This window comes from Mus caroli, chromosome 14 (genome assembly GCF_900094665.2).
Source record: "Mus caroli chromosome 14, CAROLI_EIJ_v1.1, whole genome shotgun sequence".
In the NCBI taxonomy this organism is placed as follows: domain Eukaryota; kingdom Metazoa; phylum Chordata; class Mammalia; order Rodentia; family Muridae; genus Mus; species Mus caroli.
The window spans coordinates 61,195,647-61,221,156 of record NC_034583.1 but is presented as its reverse complement, the minus strand read 5'-3'; the positions used below and the strand labels follow the sequence as shown (position 1 = coordinate 61,221,156).

Genomic DNA, 25,510 nt, shown 5'->3' with positions numbered 1-25,510 from the left:
TGTGTGTGTGTGTGTGTGTCTGTTATGTGATATGGTGTGTGTGTGTCTGTTATGTGATATGGTGTGTGTGTGTGTGTAATGTGTATGTGGTACGGTGTGTGTTTCTATGTCTATGTCTGTGTTCTCTCTTCATGTTAAGATGCTCTGAGGCTCCAGAGGGAACTGACAAAAGTTGGGTACGGAGGTGGAAGCTGTGGTCCTGGTCTCAGTGCCAGTGGTCAGCCCTTGCAGAGAACATGCCATTCCTGCTACAGCCTCAACAATCACGGATTGCATGTTGGTAACCTGAGCACAGGCAAGCAGTGAGAGCAAAGACAATGTTTTCTTTGTGACTGGAAGCTGGGCACCCTGAGCCAAAACCCTGAAAATTCATGAACATAGCATGAACATTTCTTCCCATGACAGGGCTGCCATGACTTCCAATAACCTGGGCAGCCGCATCCACTCCTATCCCAAAGTGTGTCAGCAGTGCCCGGGGACAGCTGCCAGAGATCTGGAGACATCTGCACAGCCCAAGCCTGTGTTAGGGGTAGAGAGGTGAGCAAGACTCCATCCAGAAAAGCCAGGGTCCTGCTACCTATGCTTAAACACCCCCAGGGAACTGACAGAAACAGGTTGTGCAGACAAAAACTCCATTCTAAGCCACCCCTCAGCTTTGACTGCTGGTGGAAGATCAAAGGCCTAGCCTACAACTCCATTGTACTGGGGGATGGAGCTGCTGGGACAGGCTGAGCCCTTGATGGCTTTAGAGGAAGCCAAGCCAGCTGTCAATGAGGGCTTCTTATAGAGCAGACATGGACTAAGTGCCCGATCTGTGCTAGTTTGGGTGAGACTCTTCATGCATGTGACATAAGTACTAGGGTTAGTCTTACCTTACACATGGGAAAACTAAGGCTTGAAGAGGCTAAGGCACGGGCCAAAAGTCTCAGATCCCAGAGGCAGAGCCAGGCAGGAGTTCAGGAAGTCAGTCTCTTACCTGGCTCCCTAACACCTACTGCATACTTGCCCATTGTGGGAGGAAGGGACACCACAGACTAAAGGATGACAAGTCTCTAGCAAGGAATTAGACGGGAGGGGAGAAGGGAAGCTATGGGGCAGGGTGGGGGTGTGGGAAGATTTGATTTTCCCTGGAAGTCTTTGCTATTCCTCAAAGTAAAGGATCTAGGATCCCCTACCATGATGGACTGAGACCCCTGGAACCATAAGCCAAAATAAATAATTCCTTCTCTCAAAAAGTACCCCCGGGAACCAAGACCTTTCCACAACAGACTCTGGCAAGGAGCTGGAAAGTGCACTGTAGCCCGTCCTGTTCTGTGGGATCAAAGCCCCATCGATGAAAGATGAAAGTCTTGGTGGAGGGAGGGATTTCTGTCTTCTTGTTTGTGGTTGTGAACAAAGGGGGAGAAAGACCCTTTTCAAAACCACTTTTCTTTGGATCTTCCGAGATTACTCTCTGGAGGCTTAAAGCCACACCCTCCCACTTCTTGGAGCCCAGCATTTGTAGACCCAGACTTTCTGAGTCTTAGCAGAGAGGCTCCACAGATGGTCAGCTGTGGAGGCGACACTGAGTCTGTTACAACCTGCCATTGCATGAGGCCGAGGGCGACTCTTTTAAGTTGAGCCCAGCTTTTTTCCTGTGACCTAACTTTGGACTTCCTGAAGATGGAGACATTGGTCAGATGTGCTGAACTTCCTGCCAAGCCCAAACAGGATCTTCCCTCTAGCTCCGGTGGCTGAGCCAAGGAGAGAAGCGGGGAGACTAGGACCTCAGAGGATGGGCACAGGGGCCTCTACTGCATGGACAGTGCTGGGACCTGAGCTGTCATCATGGAGTTGGGTCTTCACATGTAGGATCACTCCTGTTCAAACCCGAAGCCTCGTTTGTGTGTGAGGAGCTGAGGAGGTCACTCTAGACAGACGGGGCTACAGAGTGGGAACAGTGCAAAGCAAAGATGACGGAGTGAGCAGGGCCACAGACCAAGTGCTGACTCCAGCTCTCCAGGAGAGGACTGTCAGATCTAACAATGTCTCCACCACGCTATGGAAAAACCAGATGGTGAGGGCAGACGAGGTCCATGGGCTTCCAGCTCTAACGTTCTGGGATCTGTAGCTCTTCCTCTCCCACTTCAGACATAAAACAGCAATAAATATCATGGGTTCAGGGCTGGTGAGATGGCTCAGTGGGTAAGAGCACCCGACTGCTCCTCCAAAGGTCCAGAGTTCAAATCCCAGCAACCACATGGTGGCTCACAACCATCCGCAACGAGACCTGGCGCCCTCTTCTGGAGTGTCTGAAGACAGCTACAGTGTACTTACATATAATAAATAAATAAATCTTAAAAAAAAAAAAAGTCAATCCCAACAATAAAACCACTGTAAAAAAAAAAAAAAAATATCATGGGTTCAAAGGGATTACCACTGCAAAACAAAAAGAAGTAGGCTACCTGGAGAACCTGCCTGGTCTTTTATGTTGTTGAGGTAGCCAGAAAGAAAGGCCTTTGGCACTGTTGAGAGGTGTGTGTGCAAGGGGAGGTGTGTGTGCAAGGGGAGGTATGTATTATGCCTATGCTCCAGAGCTCTCCCAGGACAGGATGCTTGGATGGCGAGGATCTACAGCTGTCCAAAGTTGGGGAAACAACCAACAGGACCCAGGACAGGAGGCACCTGTGGACCTCAGGTTCTACAACCAATGACTGGGAATAAGGCTCAGGGTTCTGACCCTCCACTCCCAAATGTGCATTTTCAATGCTCAGGTTCTGCCCTGGGAGAGTAGATCACCAACAGAGCATTTGTCTAGTATGCACAACGTATGTTCAATCTCCAGTACCGAGAGGAAAGACCAGAAGGTGGAGGTTCCACGCACAGGTCATGTGGGGGTACAGTTGAGTCTCAGGGCATAAGAATTAGGTTACTCACTGTTTTGGAAACAATCTGCTTCTTGGGCTGTCCGATCTTAAATGGAATCCTGTAAGAGGAAGAGACAGAGAGATGATGTGAGACATGGGGTAGGCTGGGCTAGAGGACTGGATGCACACAGGGGATCAGCACTTGGTCCCCTAGTCCTCATGGTCTGAGCACATGTGATCCAATAGCACCCAGTTGTGTTCTGGGACAGATCATGTGCCATGCAGGCTCCTGGTCACTCCTGCCTGCGGAAAACATCATTCCTATGAATGGTCTGTCACTTAAACACATGGGAAAAGTGGGGGAAGGGTGACACCTTGAGGATCTGTGAATCTTGTTTGAGGAACTACTAAGTGTGAAACATGCCTCCCTATTCTTAAAAACACATCCTTGAAAAAGCCCACAACATCCCTCATCCTCTCTAGAGAAGGTACTCAGTTTCCCCATAGATAGGGGCTACAACGCATCTTGTAAGGTTTCTGGGCATGCCAACAGGAGATGACATACTAAGAAACATTTATGACTAGTTAAAAACAGATGAGATCAAATGTGGCTTACTTGGTAAAGAATCTGCCTATGCCTGCCTTGAACTTGCTAAGACGCTGCTTACCAGGTTTCCATGCTCATCTAGAAGTAGGTAGACCTAACAAGATCTTGGGAGTAGGGCTCAGAAGGGGAGCCATAGCCCAGCTTCCACCTACTTTAGCAGGATGCCCTAAGGCCCAAGAGGCTGCTTGGACCCTTTCCGGCTCTCAGGAGTGAGTGGATTGACACAGGCAATTGAAAGATGTCTTTAGGTCCTGACAACATGGACCCTGTTGTTGGCCAGGGGTGGACATTTAACATGGTTCATCCCAGGGGTAACAGAAATGGTAATGTGTCTCCCCTACCTTTCCTGTTTCCACGTGGGAAGTGAATCTAGGGACCAGCTCTGGGAAGAAGCCCAAAGCCAGCCCCTCTGACAGACCAATGTGCCAGTGCTGTTATCACCAACCCTTAGGCTCCACTCCCATCTTTCCCTTTAGCCATTCTCCCACACCCGCCTCCACCTGGCCCAAGCTGACCAACACTGTGCTAACCCCAACAGTATAATTAACCACCGATAATAACCCCAGACAGCAATCTGGTTGAGGGGATGGGCTGGCCTGAGTCACAGCGGTTTAAATTTAATTTCTGGAGGACATCCTGTTTATTGTTAACCCAGCCCCATAATTTGGGAGAGTTAACCATTTGAGGGCTTGCTGAAAACAAACTGTCTTGAGTTGTATCACCATCTGATGGGGAAAGGTATGCTGTGAAACTGGAAAGGGGAGAAAAGAGAAAGTTGTTGCTTCTTTCTCAGGCCTAAAGAGGAAAAGGCCCAGGGGGAGCTGGGTTTCTGTCCCAGTCCCCATAATGCTTTCCCTAAGACTGGAAACTGGTATTGATGACTGATGAACATGAACCCCCGAGGAACACTCTGGAGACAGCTGAGGTGCTGAGGCCACACATCACTCAGGTTCTCTGGGAAGGAAGCTGTAGAGGGACAAGCTCTAACCAGGAAGCAGGCCCAGTCTCTGCCTCACTGGTTTGGCCATTCATTGAAAAAGCAAGTCTCTCTGAAACTCAGTTTCTTCAACTATGAAGCCAGTGGGATGAGATGGCCCTCTTGCTCACCTACAAAAAATTTATACCCCAAGAATGTGGGGAGTGGGCTGAGGATCCATTATAATCCTCAGAGCGGTCTCAGTTTGGAATGACAGACTTTAGCCAAGGAAGCTAATGGTTGGTTGCGGATGGTGCCTATGGAGCCACAGCCTTGCTAAAGTTCAGCTTGGAATCACAGGCCTTTCAGAGCAGCCCGGCCTGAGGGAATGTTTTGTCACCTTGACCCTCTCTATCACTCTGCAGAAAGGAAACGGATCATAAAGGAGATGAAGACAGGCTCAGGGCCACTGTGCTGCTCCCCGGGGACCCTGACTTCTCTCTGCCACTCATTTGAGGGTTCTTCTCAAGAGCTGCTCTAGAGTCTGTGGGATCAGGAGGGGCTGACGGCTGAGAGCCTGGGTGGAACAGTGTGTTTTAGCACAAGAGGAAACTGGTTCCCTGCAGGCGGCCAAGTCTCCACTGTAGTTACTGATGATCAGGACAGGATTTTATCAGACTGTCTGCATAGTTTTTCAGCGTGCTCACTCCAAAGCCATGTCTACCTGCTACAACACCTTTTAAGTAAAATAAACATTCTATTCTTGATTTTCAGAAAAATTGTGAAGTATCATAATTCCTATGCCTCCCTGCCCTGCTCCCTCTTATGAACATCTTACATTAGTATGGTCCATTAGTCATGATTAATGAACCTGGAATGACATAATAAAATCTGTGGTTAGTCAGACTGCCTTAGTTTCTCTTCAGTGTCCTTTTCAGAACCAGGAACCCATGCAGTCTACCACACTACATTTGGCTGCTAAGTGCCTCTTGGTGTGACTGTTAGATCCCCTGGCTTTGATGGCCCTGGCAGTTTTCATGGGACAGGTCAGGTAGTTTATAGTCAGACGCCTCCTCACACCCTTTGGGTTGAGAGCCGGAGAGACGGCTCAGTGGGCGAAGAGTACTGGTTGCTCTTAGAGGACCAGAGTTCAGCTCCCATCACCAACATGGTGCAGCTCACAGCCACTTACAACACCAGCCCCAGGGTATCTGATGCCTTCCTCTGGCCTTGGTAGGTACCTACATACATGTGCCATACATTCACACGGACTCATACGTAAAAACAAATCTTTAAAACAGCAACAACAAAAACCCCGTTCTTGTCACGTCTCCTCACGGATATACTGCAGACATGATACACCCCTGCTGTCCCCACTGAGCCACAGGCTAAGGAAGTGCTTCAAAAGTTCCCCCACTGTGGTCCCTCCCTCCTCCTCTCCACTAGGGAGTCACTATTTATCTTACTTATTTAGGCCATCATTCATATCAGTGTGAACACATGGATATTTAATACTCTGGTTCATAATCCAATATGCTTTGATACTCAAAACTGCTTCAATTGGGCCACTGAGAGTGTTACAGTTGACTCATGTGACCTTCGGACATATTCCCATCAGTGCATGGGCACATGCCCCAGTTAAGTCGTACCTCCTTTAATACAAGACACCCCGGGCTCACCGTGAACCTACTTCAGCCACATGGCCATTTTCTACTTTCTCTGAATCTATACTCCTTATTTCCCACCCCAAGTTTAAGTAGTCAGCACTACTTGGATCACACAGCTACACCCGAATGGAGCCTCCCACTTCCCGCCTTAAGTCTAAAGCTTTGCTTACTTAGAATGGTTTCTTTGAAAAGTTTCAAGAAAAGGGTGAGAAATAAGAAAAAAAAGACCCCCTGCCAGCCATTATCTCCACCCAAGGTTACTGTTTCAGTAGTATTAATTATGTAAAACATGGGCTGAAAGAAAAACAGCTGAGGCAAATGTGCTAGCAGTGTCAGTCCTGGGGGAGAGAATGTGGCTCCTGTCTTCTTTCCTCTTTGCACTTGCTGTAATTCTTCAAGTAACCAAAAAAACCAAGAAACCAAACAAACAGAAAAACCCAACCCTTCAGGGTTTTTTTATTTTTTTTTTCTTAACTGCAAAAACACCCCCTGATTAGTGTTAGAACCTTAGAAGACATGGAAAAATACAAATGATGAAGAATACAACAACTGAGCGCTCACTCACACACTGTAGAGGCAAGACCGAGCAGCAAGCTGCTGAGTTACTGCTCCAGAAATGCATCTGCACACGTGTATGTATCTATCCACACATGTACTGATAATCACCTTTGAAAAGAAAATGTCCATAACATGAACGTTTCGATATGAACACATAATTTTTAAGTCTAGTATTTAAAAATTTACTAATTTAGCAAAGTAATGGGCTTCCTTACAGCATCGTCACCCATCTGGAAAGAAATACCTTCCCCTGCTCCCAGCCGTTCCGTGCGTCCCGCCAGGCTTGCTTTAGCTTTCCTGGTATGTGGATCCCAGCACTCCACTCAATTTCCCACTTCCCCTAAGTTCTCTTCCTTTCATGATCCCTTTTCTAATTGTGTGACACAAACACACCCTTTTAAATTTAGCTTCTGCAAGAGGAAAAACACACATGGGATTTGTCTTTTGGAGTCTGGCTTATTTTATTTAACATAATGATTTCCAGTTGCAACCATTTTTCCCCCTACAGATGTCATGATTTCATTTTTCTTTATGGCCGCAAAAACCCTCCCTGTGCCTATGCTCCACGTTCTCACTCCCCATCTATTTGCTGACAGAATCACAGGTTGAAAGCATGCCCTGGTTTTTGTGACTAGTACAGCTATTAACACGGATGTGCAGGTATTGCTCTGGTGCACTGACCCAAGAGGCCAGTGGCTGACTCATATGGTAGTTCTATTTTCAGTTTCCTGAGGAACCTCCACACTGATTTCCACAGTGGTGGTACAAGTTTACACTCCTACCAGCAGTGGATACAGGCTCCCCCCACCCCCCACTCACCAGCATTTAGTACTATTTATTCTTATGTAATATGCCAATAGTTTTCATCATTGACTTAAGAAAATATTATACATTTACTTGTTGTGTATGTGCATACATGTAATGCTATGTCAGCTCCTTCTACTGTGTGGGTCTCAGGGATGGAACTCGGGTTGTCAGGCATGGAGGTAGGAGCCTTTGCCCACTGAGCCATGCCATCAGTGTCTATTGTACTGTCTGTCTGTTTTCTGAGACAGGGTTTCTGTGTAGCTCTGGCTGTCCTGGAACTCACTCTGTAGATCAGGTTGGCCCCGAACTCAGAGATCCATCTGCCTCTGCCTCCTGAGTGCTAGGATTAAAGGCGTGCGCCACCACGCCATATAGTGTTTGAAGTCAGGGTTTCTCTGTTTTCCCAGGTATGACCCTCTTGCCTCATCCTGAGTCTGGGATTACAGGTTTGTCACATGCCTGGACAAAATTTCTTTTTGAATTTCAAATGTATTACTTTTTCATCTTCCAACATCCCAGTAAGTATGAAGTCTCTGTGAAATCTGAAGCCACCCTGATTTCTGCCCTTTTTATGTGGTCCATTTTTTTCATTTTCTTTTTGCAAGTCCAAAGGATGGTGGGTTTGCCATGGTCTGTTTTCAGCTGTTGGGCTGGCTTCTCACTGGGCAGCTGGCAATCTCTAAGATGTGATTGGCGTTGACTTCCCTCCATTGTCTGGTACCTGCCTCAATCTTGCTGATTCCTCTCGGTTTATGATTGCTCTGCTTTTCTACATTTGTGCATTTCTGCTATCAGGTTTTATTTAATGACTTTAGTCCCAGGGACATGGTTTTAATTCAGTGTGTTTTGCAAAAAGAAACCCAATTGTTAATAATAATGACAACTTATAAAACATGTGGCTACCACCACCACCTCAGTGCTGAGGCCAAATCCCAGGTTTTCTTCTGTATTTTCCCCACTAGCGTATTTTTAATCTCAGAGCTTGACTTTTTGACTTTCTTTTGTGGTGTTGTTTTGATTTTCCAGTTGGCTCATCTTTCTATGGACTGTAGCAGCTTAAAGTTTCTTCTCCCATTCCAGTCTCTTTCTTTCTAGTCTTTATGGACTGGTCTGACGCGTCTTCCTTGGAAGCCTCACATGTATGACTTGGGGACAAAAGAGAATTCTGAGGTGCATAGGATGTTGGTTAATCATGAAGAGCCATCTGACTAACATTTTTGTGGGGATCTTCTTGACATGTAGTTTTTTTTTTCTCCTGGGAAGGGAAGAGCCCACACGTCTCCTCACTGGGAATAAAGGCGACCCTGCTCAGCATTCTGGGAAGCTGGTGGGTGGAGCAGGGTGTGTGTGCCCATGTGTGCTGGCAGGCAGGGAGGGGCATGTCTTGGCACTTGGCTGTGGACATGCATTTCACCCTCCTGACTTTACTGTGGTCCTCTTTCCCTTGACTATGTTCAATCTCTCAGAGATGTTAGGGATTTGCTGGCCAGTGAATATAGAATTTTGCATCCCCTTTAAAAGAAAAAAAATATAAATAGATGTGAAAGTGAAAACTTAAGTATAAAAAAAGGCTTCAAAGATAAAAATTGGAAGTAAACAAATGGAACGGAAAATCGAGGATAACCTGCATCTTTCTTACTCATCTGCTTGCACACTTCTGTGTCTTTATTCCCTCTCCTGGCTGTTCGGTCTTTGTCTCTTCACGTGCCAGAGTCAGTATCATTTTCTCAAGGGAAAAGTAAATTCAGGTTTCTCCTCTCACAGAGTTAGCTGAATTAGTGTTCTACTACTTACAATTTAGAAATAAACAGTGTCTCCCTGCTAACCAAATCCCACATTTCTTTTGTAAATAAACTGTAAGACTCCAGTGCATAGTGCAAGATTTCTTGTAGAGTGGTTTATCTCATGCTCTTGGAGGGAGTGACAGTCACCATTCTGTCACTGATGTCCTTGTAGGAGACACATCATGAGCTCTGTTATCTTTGTTGGGTCTTTCACGATCAATCCGCCAGAAATTTCTGTCTTATCCATGTGGTCCAGTGACTCCTTCCTGTTTACCAAATGGATTCTCAAACAATTATCATTAATATTTAAAACTGATTTAGTCTCCTTACTGATGACTAGTTTTGGGTATAAACTGAAAATACTGTTGTATTATTTAATTGACGTAATTGCTCCTTTACCTTTATCATTTCTGATTCATTCGTTGTTACATCCAATTTTTACCCCTTTTTTTTTGTAGTGCCTGGGATTGAACCCAGGCTCACCAGGCAAGCATTCTACCAGCGAGTTTCGGTCCTCAGTTTCTCCTTTACTTTAAAAATTGAAAGGCGACTTCAGAAGTACTTTTGGTATACTTCAAACTCAGAGCTAGTCATTTTTCATTTGTTTTATTAAAAATGTCCAAAAATGCCTTTACAAATGGCAAATTAGACAGTATAATCTCAACTATGTCAGAGCTGAGTGGCATGGGGGGTTAAAACAAGACAAAGTGAGAAGACAGAGGCCTAAGCAAACAATAAAGATTAATTATGGTAGAAATGCTTTCAGTTTAGAAAAACAGGACCACAAGGCTACAGTTCCTTCTAACGGGGCTGGACAGCGTTTGTGCAAGTCGGTGTTCCTGAGGTGAAGTTTTCATTAGTTCTCGGAGTAAATCCACCTGTATGTGCCCCAGTATAGAGCTCTCTTAGGGAGGGGACCCTTCATCCTTCTGCTAGGGCACAGCAGAAACTTGGATGATGGCTCTTGGGGTTGCCCAGTGCCAGTTTAGGGTCTAGCTGTTTCCCCCTCCAGCAGGTGGGTGTGAGGGAAGTTCACTGTGGCTTGGATTTGCATCTTTCTCATGATGTTGAACATCTTCTCCCTTTCATGTGTTTATGGGTTACATGGGTACCACTGGAGAAACACACACTGGACTTTCTTTAGTCCTGTTGAGTTGTGAGAGGCCACTTTACACTCCGGTGTCAGATCCTCAATTTCATTCCATTAATCTACATGCCAGTTCACCCCATCTCTCTCCCTGTGGCTTTGGAGTGAGCTTTAAGACTGGGAAGTTGCTTAAGACTGATTTGATGATCCTGTGTCCCCTTTCTTTCCATATGGATTTTAGTGTTTGTTTTTCTTTTGTTTTTATTCTTATATCTTGTATTCACTTAGAATTTATTTAAAGTGTGTAGCTACAGAGTTGCTTTAACAGGAATTAAACTTGATCTTTTTTATAAAGCTAGGTGTGCTGGCACATACTTATAATTTATGATCCCAGAGCTGGAGACAGGCAGCCTACTTGGAGTCCCAGGCTGGTGAGATCCTACCTTAAAAGCAAGGCACACAAGGCACATAGCTCCTGGGGACAGCAGCTGAGGTTGTCCTGGCACTGTCAAAAAACACACACGTGAACATGAACTATACAATCTTTTTTTTTTTTTTTGGTGTATGTTTATGTGGGTTTTGTTGTTTTGTTGTTGTTGTTTAATGATAGGTTCTTACTCTGTAGCTTTCATTAGCCTGTAACTGATTCTATAATACAAGCTGACATTAAATTCACAGCAATCCTCTTGCCTCAGCCTCCTAAGTGCTGAAATTACAGGCATGCACCACCAGGCATGACTTAAAAAATATCTTTGAGAAAAATCATATATTGGTGTTAAATATTCCTACTGTTTCACAAATAAGTAAAAATTTTAACATCCAGTAAAATTAATCCCTTTTCATTGCATGACTTTCCAGGTAATATTTAGAACTATTTTTGTTTTATTATTCAAGATGAATCATCTGCTGTGTCCTCCCTCCACACTAAAGCCCTATAAATATATATTTAATATCATTAGAGATGCATCATACTTTAAGTGTGTGAAGATCCTACATCCACAGACACCTAAGTTTACACCTAGGGTGGTAATATTTCCATCTGCTCATTCAAGTCTTTTTCTTGTGTCCTTTAGTCATAAGACTTGATTTTTTTTAAAGATTTATTTATTATTATACATAAGTGTGGCTGTCCTCAGATGCACCAGAAGAGGGCGTCAAGATTTTACTATGGGTTGTTGTGAGCCACCATGTGGTTGGTGGGATTTGAACTCAGGACCTTCGGAAGAGCAGTCAGTGTCCTTACCCACTGAGCCATCTCTCCAGCCTTCCTCCTTTCTTTTTTAAATAGGGCCTCTAAATTTATTTTGTTTGCTATTAAGAGCCCAAAGTAATATTTAAATGTAAAATTTTTAGCTCTATATGTCTTAGGAATGTTCCATAGCAGTTATTAATTATTTTAATCCCATGAAATGGGATTCTTTTTCATTTTATCTTGCTGGATATATTTACCTTCTAATAGCCCCCACACTACCATACCTACATACTTAACCTTTAGAAATTCAACTGCAGAAGGGAGACTAATTAGGGTTTCCAAATAGATACAGGAAAATAATGATAAAATGTTCCTTGTCTTTACAAATACTTGAACCTATGCTTTCTTCTTATCTAGTTACTGGGTTAACTAGAAAGTCTTTTTTTTTTTTTTTTTTAAAGAATAAGATGGCTTAATCCGGGCGTGGTGGCACACTCCTTTAATCCTAGCACTTGGGAGGCAGAGGCAGGTGGATTTCTGAGTTTGAGGCCAGCCTGGTCTACAGAGTGAGTTCCAGGACAGCCAGGGCTATACAGATAAACCCTGTCTCAAACAAACAAACAAAGAATAAGATGGCTTTGCATTTTCTCTTTCACTAAGAAATATGAAGGGAATCACTGACTTCAGCCAGAAAAGCCTGCGAACAGGAAGGAAGTAGCTTTCTGTTCCTAGATTACTAAAAGACACAAAGACCGCATTTTTGGCAAGTCAATGTCTTGGCAGCACGCATCTGGGTGAGCCATTTACTCTCCCATGATGTAGCACTGTGATAAAGTGAGGAAACATATTTCCTAATATTGAACTATCCTATCATTACTGAAGCGTTCTGCTTGGTAAAAGGTGCAGGTTAATTGACTTCTATGTGTTTACATCTTGCTTTCCGATCATGATATGTAGCTTATCAGGGACAAAGACTGAATGCTTTTCTTCTTTGCAACCCTGGCAGGTACTGTTTTAGGTACAGTGCAACGTTGTCAGCCTTCCAGTAAATGTTTACTGCATCCTTACTAAGGGCCACCTTTTGTGACAAACAAAGAAAACCTGTGCCATGATGTCATGGACCTTTTCTGTCATCCACAGTGATGAATGATGAAGTGAATGAGCAAAAAGAATGTCCTGTTCCACACTCAGGTCCTGCAGAATACTATATTATACTATGATTTAGGATTCCTGAAAAATACACAAGCAAGCCCTTCCCCCACCCCTACCCTCACCCCCTCTTAGACAAAGGTATATAAAAAACAAAAAGGTAATAGCCTTTGGGTTCCTAATCTGATGTCTGATCAAAGTAAACTGACAAGGAATGCCAACAGCTGCAGATCAGATGTGGCCTCTGTCTGGAGAAGTTACCAGAGAAGTTATCATTTTTATGTGTATGAATACTATGCCTGTATGTATGTATATATGTGTAAAATGTGCCTGTAGAAACCCGAAGACAGTGTCAGATATCTGGAAGTCATGCTACAGATGGTGGTTAGGCATCATTCCAGTACTGGGAATTGAACTCAGTTCCTCTGCAAGAGCAGCAGTTGCTCTTAATGACTGAGCCATCTCTCCAGTCCCCAAGGCAATTTATGCTAAAGAGCTTTTGAGGCTACTATGAAGGGAGGCGAGTCTTTTGGGTTAATTTTTTATATAACCCTGTTGTGCCCAGGAAATAACTAAAAACCAGGGGCAGATGGGCTGCTCCTTGGCACTGATATGGGACATACTCTCAGTGGGCAGAGGGAGGTGGCAAGGAGGGGGACAAGAGGAAAGAAGCTGTTGGCTCGCCACATTTCGCCAGGCTCTCTGTTCTCCGTCCTTCCCAGTGGAAGTCAGGCTAGGAGAAGCTGCTACTCTGGGAGGTGGCAGCATGTGAGTTGTCTCTCCTGACCCGGCTTTTATCCTGCGCCCCCACCCCCAACCGGGGACTCGAGGGACAAGCAGTAGCCCAGAGAGAAAATAGGGTTTGCTACCCAGAAGCAATGTTCTGGAAGCAATCAAGAGGTTTATATTCCCTCTCTCAACCAGTGGGCACTTCTCAGTTCTGCTGGTCACTCTATAAACATAAGCACCAGAGGTCAGGGGAAGGGATATTTTGGTCTCAGTAACAAAATGGTGAAAACAGCCCTCAACCTCCAACATTCCTCACCTCAGAAAGAAAGAAAACAAAAAACAAGTTCCGTGTGTACAGAAGGGAAAGGATTCTATTTTTTTTTTTTTCACAATAAAGAAAAGTCAACAGGATGTTCTCCGAAGCTACAAATATACTCCTTTCAAACAGTAAATATCTCTATTAGCAGCATGATGGCAGTTGGCTAATTCTGTCTGTCTCAGTAAAACCTTCCAAAAAAGTTCCTGCTCTTGTGTAACATCTATTTACAAATCGGCTATTTGCATTCTCAATTTGCTAGGTTTCTCAATCTTTTGTTTCCTCACCCGCCCCTACTGCAGGGACAGAGATAAGAGGCTGACCCAGATGGTGGCTGGGTGGGGATCCCCTGAGTCACCCCAGCACATCACTCAAGTCCTGCCTTCTTGGGAGCATCCCCTGCACTCACATACACAATGGCTGGGAGTTCAAAGCTCTGTACGCCAGCTCTCGGCTTCACCTGCCTTCCCAAAATATGTTTCTGGTAAATAGGAATCTAGGTCTGTGGGTAGAGAGAACCCCAGAATGATTTAGGCTCCCCCTTTCTGTGTCTCTGGATATCTCCAGCTGGGCAAGAGACTCCCAGAGCTGGGGTGGGGGTGAGAGGGAAGGAGGTCTGAGCGGGGGGAGTGGGCGGTGGTTGATAGTGGCTGAAACCCTGGCTCCCCAGGGAGTGGTCTGGGCCTGAGTCACTGTCTCGGCAGGAGAGGAGAGGAAGGTGGGCGGGAGACAGCAGCTTCTCCAGCCTAGGACTGGCCCTGCCCCCATCCTCCAGTCACTGTCTTTGGAGTCCTGCCTGCTCTGGTCTAAGGCCCACAGGGCCTGCCACTTTGACAATCATACAAGTAGAAGCCCAAGGCCAGGGTCACAGCCAGGCAGGGTTTATAGAGTCATGCGGCCCTGCTGAACAGGTGCTCAGTGGATCCCTTTTCTAGCTGCTATGCTGAAGGCCAGAGAAAGGTCAGCCTGAGAAAGGGAAGGACAGACATCCTTAGAGGGTAATGACCAGGGCTGAAATCACTCATCTCAGTTACCTATGACCACTGCCTCCTGCCCTGGCTTGACATGAATTAAGTGCATCCTAAGCCAGAGAGCTTGGAACACGACCCCTGACCTGCCATTCATTTGAAGAGGGTGTGTGAATAATTAAAAATAAAAAGCATGACTCTGTGACTTGGCCACCTTGTATGTGGGACCAGGACAATCCACCGGCTCATCTGTGATCCCTCCTTCCCGCTGTCCCCCAAGCTGTCCTCTGAAAGGGAGACAAAGTGAACCACATGGTGTTAGGTCACGTAAATAAGGGTGCCGCTGAATGAAAGTGAGCATTTATTAAGCATCTACTATGGCCAGACTCTGTGTGAGATACTTCTGATATACCCTGTATTTCACAGGGATGGCACTGGGGGAGGTCAGGTGTCAGAACGCTGGGGTTCGGATCCTGGCTGTGCTCACCACCATCTGTGACATTCACACAAGTCCCCTCAACTTCCTCAGTCTCCTTACCTATAAAACAGGGTAAATGTCCTCTTAGCCTAGAGGCTGCTGAGGTGTTAAGGAAGTCTAATGCTTGAAACAGCTCCTGACATGCGCTAAGTTAGGTCTGGAGAGTTTTGCTGTGATGGTGGTGGCAGTGGTACTGTGATGAAGACCAAACTGAGGCCTAGAGGGAGAGCTGAAAAGTGATAGAAGTTACACAGGGAGGCAGGGGGTGGTGGTGGGGGGTGGACAGAAGACTTCTGTGCTGTTCTTGAAGCAAGTGGCTGTCCTATAGCAGACTGTACCACATCCAGGGCCAAGCTCCACCCCAGTTTACAACACAGAGGGGATTTCTCCCTAAACAGTGTGAGGATTTGTGCTAGCAGCTTGGAGGCTGGCAGGTGTTTAAAAGCCAGGAAAAGAGTAGATAGGAAATTCAAGGTGCTTGGTGATGACTTCTGAGAACCTTCTCGTGCTTGACAGATGGGTGACCGTCTACTCTCATCCTAATCCATCAGCAAGACCCGAAGACAGGAGAGGGTGGGTGTCCAACTTTACAGATGCTGCTGGAGCCCCAAGCCTGACTCCTGTCCCTTTTGTTATCCTAGGACTCACCTCCCTCCCTTCCTCCTCCCCACCCCCCAGAATTTCTCTGTGTAGTCCTGGCTGCCCTGGAACTTGCTCTGTAGACCAGGCTGGCCTCTAACTCACAGAGACACTCCCCCCCACCACACCCCCGCTTCTGCCTCCGGAGCACTGGGATTAAAGGCGTGTGCCATCACCATCGGTTGATTTCTTATTCTCCTCATATTTTCACTACACGTGTCCATAAGCAAACCCTAGAGTCATTTTCCTGGGTCTAGCCTTTACCTGAGCAGCACTGAGATACCAGCTTTCACACTCAGCACAATGTCACTGAGATATGGCTTTTACACTCAGCACAATGCACAATGTCACTGAGACACCAGCTTTCACACTCAGCACAATGTCACTGAGATACCAGCTTTCACACTCAGCTGTAGACTTCCGAGGCTCGCTCATGTCCACATGCAGACTTCTGTAGTCCAGGTTACCATCAAACTCATGATGCTCCTGCCTCAGTATTCCAAGTGTTGGGATTACAGGTACATGCCATTATGCCTAGCTACATAGCTCATTTAATATGTCACTTCTCTCTCTCTCTCTCTCTCTCTCTCTCTCTCTCTCTCTGTGTGTGTGTGTGTGTGTNCTCTCTCTCTCTCTCTCTCTCTCTCTCTCTCTCTGTGTGTGTGTGTGTGTGTGTATGTGTGTGTGTGTGTGTGTGTATGTATCATAGCTGCTGGACATCCACAGTGACAAAGCTGGCTTTCTGGCATATGGTTCATCTGGGCTGCTATGGCTCCACTGTCTCAGATCCACAGAGCCCAATCTGCCCCTCCAGCCCTCAGCACCCCAGTGGGTTCCCATGTCTCCTCCCCTCTGATACTTCTTGCCCCTATGCTGGCTGTGAGATGACACTGGCCTGTTTGCCTGAAACCTGCCGTCTCTGCCTCTCTTTGGTATTGGGAATTGAACCTACAGCCTTTGCCATGCTAAGCAAGTGTTCTACCACTCACTGATTTACATCCCCAGCACCCACTCATTAATTTTAATTAATTAAAATATAATTAAAAATTGTATTTTTATCAACATATCTAAATCAGACAAATAAACATCATATTCACACTGCTGAAGTGACAAGTGCTAGTGTGTAGATTGAATATTTGAAAGCATACTCCTGCACAGTCAGTTTTCAAACTGCAATTCTTTTTGGGTACTGGGTTCTAACCCAGGTCATATAGATCAATTTAAATTGTGACATAATACATACATATATTATATACACATATGCATATATTATATATACATATTACATTATTTATATATGTAGATAATATAATATACATGTATTCTGAGACCCTGTCTCAAAAAACAAGGTGGGGGCCACCTGAGAAACAAGATTGACCTCTGGTGCATGCACACACACACACACACACACACACACAAATTGTAATAAAACTATTGGGAAGCTATCATCTAAGATGGCTTTCATGACTATATTCTTTCTCCTTTCAAAGCTTTGCAGGCCACAGCCACAATAATTTAAATCACTGCTTTTGCTATAGTACCTCTTTGCTTAAAAGCCCTTAATTTTCCAAAGGCCAGGCTCAATTTCAACTCCTCAGCAGGGCACTGACAACAGTACAAAAAGTGGCTCCAAAGCTGAGTGCCAAGGCCTAACCATAGAGCTTCTGCCTGGCCAGTATGTACTGTGCTGGCCTCCCTGCCGACTGGCCTCCCTGCCGACTGGCCGTACAGACCCCACCATGCACTCTTTCTAATCACTTTTCCCACATGCTTCTTTTCACCTGCATCTCATTCTCAGTTCTCCATGGAAACAGTAGGCACTTGCTAGGTCAAAGTTAAATTAAAATCTGCTTGGAATCATTCCTGACATCATCCTGACATGCATTTCCAGTACTTTCCAGGCACTTGCTAAAGGCAAGTGTTGACTCTTGCAGCCTTCCAAATGTCCCTTAGCATTCAGTACCTTTGTAATGTTTAACAGCATTTAATCAACAAATATCAGTTGAATATCATCTTTGTGTGTCACACCGTACAGCTCCATAAAAATCAGAACTGAAAAAGGCCATAAGGTGAAGACACCTAACTTACCAGATACCCTACCTGTGGGGTATCAGTTGTTCATCTTTCAAACACTGCACACTCTGAGGAATATCAATATTTAAGAAGATTGTGAGTGAGAGAAAGCCTAAATGTCAGAAAAGGGCACACAGTCTTCACGTGGACCAGCTGACTTCTGTGGCAGGGTATCTTCTGAGATTATCTAGTCCATGTTACAGAGGGAGAAAACAAGACCTGGGAAGGCTGACCAGCCACCCTGTGAGCAACAGAACATGGACTTGAGTGGAGTACTCGGTTTCCTAGTCCAACGTTATCTCTATTACCTTTAATTCTTTTCCTTCTCAAATGACACCTCAGCACCCCACCCCTGTCCTGTCATTTAAACCTCAGACTATGGAGGTACATGGATCCAGGGAAAGCTAGAATTCTTTGAGACAGTGGAGATTAAAGTCACTGTTCTTCTTTGTTTTTGATACAAGGTTTCACTGTGTATCTCTGATTGGTCTGGAAGTTACTTTGTAGACCAGTTTGGCCTTGATCCCCCGTGCTAGAATTAAAGGTGTGTGCCACCATACCCAGCAATTACCTAACGCTAGTTGTAGTTCATTTTCACAACATACTGCACTGAATACACGGTTATGCAGAAACAGGTGGAGCAGGGATGAGGACAAAGTGGGGAGCATTTGATTTGGGGCCAAGAGGTGGACTAGTGCTCTGAGAGGCAAATATCCAATGCTTCCTTCCAAATCGGGCAGACCACTGAGTTGCCTCGCTGGAAGGCTAATGGGTAGGTGGGTGGCTGGTAGTGCAGGTACTCACTAAATAAACAGGGGTTATGCAGGCTGCCTGCACAGTGAAAGAAACAAACAAAGACCTCTTACTCTTCCTGCAAAGTCCACAGTGTGCAAAGGGCATCAATATTGGACATTTCTCACTGTGACATTTTGAAAGGACAGCCTAGTCCAGAACAATGGATACCCTTTGGGCACAACGGACCACGGCAGCCTCAGGCCTTATTTAACTAGGCTTGGCCTAGTCCATGTACTTGGTGAACTTGACCTTGGGCATCAGCCTCCCATGATGGCTCTACGTCACTCTGGTCTCTTCCCCTAGTGAAAATTCCAATCTCAGATGAATGGATGGATTCATTCTGGGAGCAGGAAAACCACGCTGCGAGTGAGTCAGAGGACCCAACTCTCATTCCCCTGCCAGCCATTGAGCTAGGAACTGAGTGCGATTGTGTGCCCAGGCACGGGCGTTGGTCCCCTCTCTGGGAGAGAGGGTCAGGGTCCACACAAGAGATGACGTAGAAGCCCTTGAAGCAGGAAGAGAAAAGGATCTCTTCCTTCAGGGACAAAGCCATGCTTTTGGTTGTGACCCTCCGTCCAAAGAGGCACTAAGATGTGCTTGTACTGGCCAAGTAGTTCATGACAACCTCAGCCCTGTTAGTGGCTGCCAATTCCAAGTCTCTCCAACCTGATGGGCTTTGTTGGAAAATGGTTTGAAAAAAAAATGCTAGTTTTCAAGGAGGAGGAAGAGGAGGAGGAGAAGGAAGAAGAGGAAGAAGAAGAAGAGGAGGAGGAGGAGAAGGAAGAAGAGGAGGAAGAAGAAGAGGAGGAGGAGAAGGAAGAAGAGGAGGAAGAGGAGGAGGAGAAGGAAGAAGAGGAAGAGGAGGAGGAGAAGGAAGAAGAGGAAGAGGAAGAGGAGGAGGAGAAGGAAGAAGAGGAGGAAGAAGAGGAGGAGGGAGGGGAATCTTTCTGAAAGACAGATGGAAACAACTTGCCTCAGCCCATCCAGAGAACCGACACCTCTAGTGGCCTCTGTTCCACCTATTTTTTTTTTTTTTTTAAATAGAAATGTCAGTCTACACAGAAAGCACCTATACTTTCTCATTTTTATTTTAAAAAATTAGGCAAGAGAGATTCAAAGATTCAAGGTGCATAAACCAAGATGACTTCTAGCATCATGAAGCTGGAGGTACACAGACTGATGCTTAAAAGAAATGACTCTGCTTTAGGAGATTTCCCTTTAGCAAGGGGAACTGAGGAAGTGCCCCTGGACCTGTCACTAGCTAAGCTGTAACAAGATGGGGAAGTTAGCTTTTAGGGGTTCCAGCTTTCTGTGGGCCTCTTGGAGGAAGAGGTTAAGGGGAAATGAGTATCTCCTGCTGAGGCTTATTAGAGCTTCTCGGGGATGGGGGGGAGGGTGGGGGTGGGGAGGTCCGTTCCCTGCTTCTCCAGCTGTCTGACATTTGTCCACCAATTAACCTCAGTCTGAGAAGCAGGTGGAGGAAGGGGCAGAAGTGGTTTACACTGTACATTAGAAAGCTATCCTTGACATTGACTGACATTAGCTGCTTGTGGCTAAAGCTTGGTCTCCACTGGTGGTCAAGTGTGAAAGCCTTCTCAGAGGGTGTCTAGCTAATTTCATTCATTCATAGCTGATTATCATGCACTTATTTTGCATAACAGACTGGGCTCTGAGCAAGTCCAGCCCCCTACATTAATGCACCATGGGATCTAAAGAGGGCTGATTAATCTCATACTTCTTTGGAGGCCAATTTATTCATACAAATGCATTGTAAACAGTTAGGAGTTTGTGAGAGTGGGGACCATGGGCACACAGGCTCTTGGGCCTAATGGTAAAGACACTGACTGCCTTTAAAGAAGCCCTAGGAAGACAGAAAATTTATGACTTTTCATCTGCACGTAAAAACAAAAACCCCATAGCAACAATTAAGGACCAGCTTTTGGGGAAAGAGGACCTTCCACAATAGGCTAATCACAAACAGGAAGTATCCACTGTGAGCTCCCCACCACCTGCAGCTGTGACATTCCAGCTCTATGGCTCCTTGGTTTGACGATCCCCATAAAGTTTAAGCTATGTCTATCTTAGAGAGAGGGCAGTGGGGTCACAGCCCTGGAAAGATTCAAACAATCCAATCACACATTAAATGTGTGTGTGTGTGGTGTAATTCTGATCCTTTCCATGTGAGAATCAACTTTTACATTTTTAAAATGAATTTCGTTTTTTGAGGCACTGTTAGGTGATGCTATTCCAGTTGTCTGAAAGCAGCTGGATTTTGGTCACAGGAACTGTGCCTAGTCTGCCTCAGTGAGCAACACAGCTCCGGAGCCGATAAGCGCGGTGTACAGATACCCACGGGAGCGAAGGAGGACACTGACTCCACCTCAATGGATAGCTGAGAGAAGAGGGAAGAGGGACTCCTTACGCCAAGGAGCTGAAAGGAAATGCGATGGGAGAAAAGGCAGGCAACAGGGATCAGACGCGGGTCCCAGGCTAAGGGATCCTCCTCGGGAGTCTGGCCGAGAGATGGAGCCTCCGGGAGAGCACCGAGGAGGCTCCCGGAACCGCTTAGGAGCAGGGCTGTCGGGCCTCCCTGGCTCCAGCCGACGCCACCGGGCCTCACTCACCAGCTCATGGTCCTAAACCCACGCCGACTGCCGGGGGTCCTCGGTAGAAAAGTAGGTTCTCCAGGATCACTTCCGGATTCGGCCAGTCTCCAGGAAGTGATGCGGGGCACGCCCCCTTTTGCCCGGAAGAGGCGGGAGGTAGGCGGGCCCACGCGTTAACACTTTGTTCTCTTGTGTTTGAGGCGGAGTTTTCTTGCGGGACGTGGTTGCGCTCCGGCCCTGCTCTAAGGCTCTGTGCGTAGAACCCATTACGGCCTCGCCACTGTAGTTTCTGTCTGATATGGGGTTTGTAACTCGGAGACACAAGCGGCGACTGTCGTGGGGAAGGAGCTAGAGGAGACACAGTAGACGGGAAGCTTGCGCTTTGCTCTACACACTATTGAAAATGTTGCAAGTCTCACCTACATCACCTGTTACAACAAGGGTCCCCTCCCCCCTCTTCAAGAAGGTTCGGGGTTCAAATGGAAACAGAGTTAAGTGCTTTTCAGGGTGGACTAGTCTGTGAAGCTACTCAATGAGGGAAGACTCAGAGAGCCCGGTGTGATGACAGACAGGTATCTGCAATCCCCGAATTCTGGAGGTTGAGGCAGGGAGAGGTCATGAGTTCGAGGCTAATGTTGACAACATGGCCCATCTGGGCTTCACAATCAATCCAGTCTTAAGAGAAAACAATACACCAAAGCCTAGCAAACAAAACAACAGCAACAACAGGAGTAGAATGCCACAGCAATGTTAGGAAAAATCCTAACAAGTTGCTGGACAGGCTGTTAGGGGCCCCTGGAGCTGTGCATGGGGTTTTAGAAGAATAAGATCTAAGGAAACAGCTTGCATTGGGCCTCAGAATTCAGAGCCCCAGTGTACCACAAACTACCTAGAGTTCTATGCTGAACTGAGTTTCTCTGCCCAAGTTCCTGCTTTAGAAGCCAGAAACTCAAGCAGAGAGAACCATTCCAATCCTCTCTCCTGACCTCTCTAGGTCAGGAGAGGTCGCTTTCTTCAAATGGACCTGGAGGGGTGTAGGCACAGCCTGGGGAGCAGCTAAATCCCTATGACCTAGAGCAGAGGTATATACAACGTGTCCCAAATTCCCAGGGCTCAGAGGCTCAGAGGAGGAGGAACAAGGGATGGCTTTTAGTTTTAAAAAGGCTTTCCAATAGGAGGTGGCTCCCTCAAGACATGTCACAGACCATCGCCATGCTATTTCTTCAGGAAATAAGTAAGCAGGAGCAAAGGAGTGGTCTTGAAGAGAATAGAAGACCCAGAATCCTTGACGAACAGCTGAGACAGAGAGCGTGGGTCAGGAGAGTCTTGCAGGTTTGTATGGGGTGAGATGAATGGAAACAGTCAGTGCGTGATTGTGAGTCTCTTGGTGTTCCAGCACCTGTGGATGGCTCTGCCCCATTTCCTCTGCCCCATACTCAGCCTCTCTCAGACATCATCTGTGGTGATCAATAGTTTCAAAAGTTTTAGCCTAGGACTGTGTATATCGAGAGAAGTCTGTTTGGGGGCTGTTGGTTGGAGTAGCTGACACATTTTGCAGGACAAGAATGGATGAGATCTGGACCAAGAGAAGAACTCAGGGCTCTAGTCCTGTCTTTGACAGCATGATCAATTTCACAAAAGTCATGTCCCTTCTCTGGGCCTTGACTCCCCATCTATCAGAAGTGGGGATGGATAATACTGCTGATGAATCCCCCCTCAGTCAATTTCCAAGTGCACTGTTATATTAGTTCTCAACCTCCCTAGAGCTTCGACCCTTTAATATAGTTCCTCACATTGTGGTGGACCCCAGCCATAAAATTATCTTTGTTGCTATTTTAAAACTGTAATTTTGCTACTGTTATGAATTGTAATGTGAATGTCTGATGTGCAGGACCTGTAAACGGGTCACAACCCATCATAGCTTGAGAACCACTGATCTAGAGGCTCTTGGGAAATGGGACAGAGAAGAAAGACCTTGGAACAGAAAGGCAAGCCCAGAGAAACGAGCAGGTCTGAGCAATTGTTGATGTCTGAGGGTGAAGCTAAATCTGAATCTTCAGGGAGAACTGAGGCCTAACTGGGGCTGTTTGTTTATTGCCCACCTCAGACTTTAACATAATCAGCAAGGTCTTCTAGGATACTGGGGAGAATGCTGGCTTCTTAGGGTTTATCTGGGAAGTGTCTGGAGGTCTCTGAGCTTAGCATAGCCTTTCTTTCTTTCAGCAAATAGGGCCTTAGGTTTAGGGTGGACAGTCAGGCTTCTTCCTGTTGTGTATACCTTGAAGCTTCTCTCTGTGAACTTCCCTGTGAGGTAGCATGTACGCATCTAGCATACATGGTCTGCAGGAGTGGAAGCTATGTCTTGCCTTTCTATAACCAAAGGGCAGTACAATGTGGGTTGATCCTGCCTCTTTGGGGATGGAAAGGAGCAGGGTCAGTTTAGAAGTAGAAGCTGGGAGTTGGAAGGGCTTCAGGTAGAGGTGATGCTCCCAACTGCAAGCCTAGTTAGTAACCATTGCTTCTTCCCCAGATGGCAGATGGCAGAGGTCTATATGATGAACAAAGCTATTGAAGAACTGATCTACTGTTCCCCTGACCTCTTCCCCAGAGTCTTTAACTCAGAAACGTATGCACAAATGCTCCCCATGGGGCCTTATCTCAGAATATGTTACATCTTGCTTTGTCCCAGCCTTTCCCATATGAAGTTTAGGGCTGGCTAACTCTTTCAGGAAGCCTCAAGAGGCTCCTGAAATAGACCAAGATTCAGACCTTCAATGTTCTCCATGGATTCCTCGTCTTGCTTCACCATGCTTTTCACTTGCTTAGAAGGGTACCACTAAATCAGGGTTCCCTGAGAACTCAAGAGCCAAGGGCATGGAATGGCAAGAAAAGGTAGCAGAAGACAAAGGTGCCAGAGTAAAAATTTGTGGAGGATGGGAAGCCCACATTGACTACTTAAAAGTCAGGGTGAAGGGTCATATCTGAAGCCAGGCTGACAAGCAACAATATGGACTAGGAATACCCACTAGGCCTTGGCTCTGCTTCCAAGGGGTTGAGAGCTACTTATTTCTTCCAATGGGCTTTATCTTCCTTGACCACAATGTAAAGACTCCAGTCTAAATCAGGTTTGACAAATGAGTATCACTCCATATGCCAATTTTGACTGTTTATTATTAGCTGCCTTGAATACTATATTGAGGATTCTGGGGACTCACTCTGTGAGTCTGGTGAAGACATACTGTGATGGATTAGTAATGTCTGCTATGAATGAGCAAAGGGGTTAAGATGGTATGTGTGCTGTCTTATTTTGTTATTTTGACAAATAGTTAATAATCAACTATGCAAGCCATGCCATATATTATTCTAGGTGACCAATATATAACAATGCTGTGAGGTAGGTGATGCTGTCACTGTTGTCATCTTACAGGTATGAAGCACAGCCATGGAGTGATGAAGGAGAATTCCAACCTGGGCATCCTAGCTAGCTCTGTTTCTGCTTCTTTAACCACTTGAGCATACCACCTCTCCTTAATGAATTCCAAAGTTCTTACCACCTCTGACTGTCTTTAGCTCTGTCAAGGTACAATGGGCTCTCAGACTTGCATTTGGAGCCAGAAGGAGCGTCAGTACTGAAGGGCGAGCCCCTAACAAAGACCACTTTAATATGCTTCCTGCCCTTTGGCAAGCTGGCACCAGCAGATGGCAGCACCTGGTAGGGTGAGAGCAAAGGGCACCTCCTGACTCAGCCTGGAAGACCTTCAGGGAGCCCATAACCCAGATGTCAAGGGAAGCCAGGGCAAACAAGAGTGCAGAGGAAGTTTAGCCAGGGTACCAAGGAGTAGGGCTGCAGACTTTAGATCTGCAGGAAGCCCCCCCCCCCAGCCAATGCTTTGATTCCACCCAGCAGTGGGAGCCTCTCAGCTTGCATTTCATGGTGCTTTGCTGTGGGCTCCCCCCCCCCCTTCCTCCACTCTGGAAGAATGACTAAGTTTAAGGACTAAAAAAAAAGTGTTTTGATTACACTGCCTTTTCACCAACTGGGAGCATTAGTCACCCAGGATTGCTGCAGATAACGGGGAAGGCGAGCAGCGTCCCCCTCCTCCCCCTCCTTCTCTCCAATTAGCTCACAGGCCTAGGGAAGAGATGAGTGAGTGAGTGAGAGAGAGGAAAGAGAGAGGGAGAGGGGGAGGGGAGGAGAAGGGGAGGGGAAGAGACGGGAGGAGAGGAGAGAGGAGAGAGAGGAGAGAGAGGACAGAGAGAGAGGGAGAGAGAGAGAGAGAGAGAGAGAGAGAG

The 25,510-nt window shown here is 46.2% G+C and overlaps 1 protein-coding gene across 1 annotated transcript in view; it reads right to left on the bottom strand.

The window, feature by feature from the left end:
• Bin3 (bridging integrator 3) overlaps positions 1–21,334 on the bottom strand; it is a 38,727-nt gene extending 17,393 nt beyond the window's left edge. Inside the window, exons 1-2 of the mRNA XM_021181193.2 lie at positions 21,236–21,334; positions 2,917–2,965 (exon numbers count right to left, since the gene is read on the bottom strand). Coding sequence (XP_021036852.1) covers positions 2,917–2,965; positions 21,236–21,243 — 57 coding nt within the window. The 5' untranslated portion in view covers positions 21,244–21,334. The remainder of the gene's footprint in view (positions 1–2,916; positions 2,966–21,235) is intronic.
• Between the last annotated feature and the right edge of the window lie 4,176 nt (positions 21,335–25,510).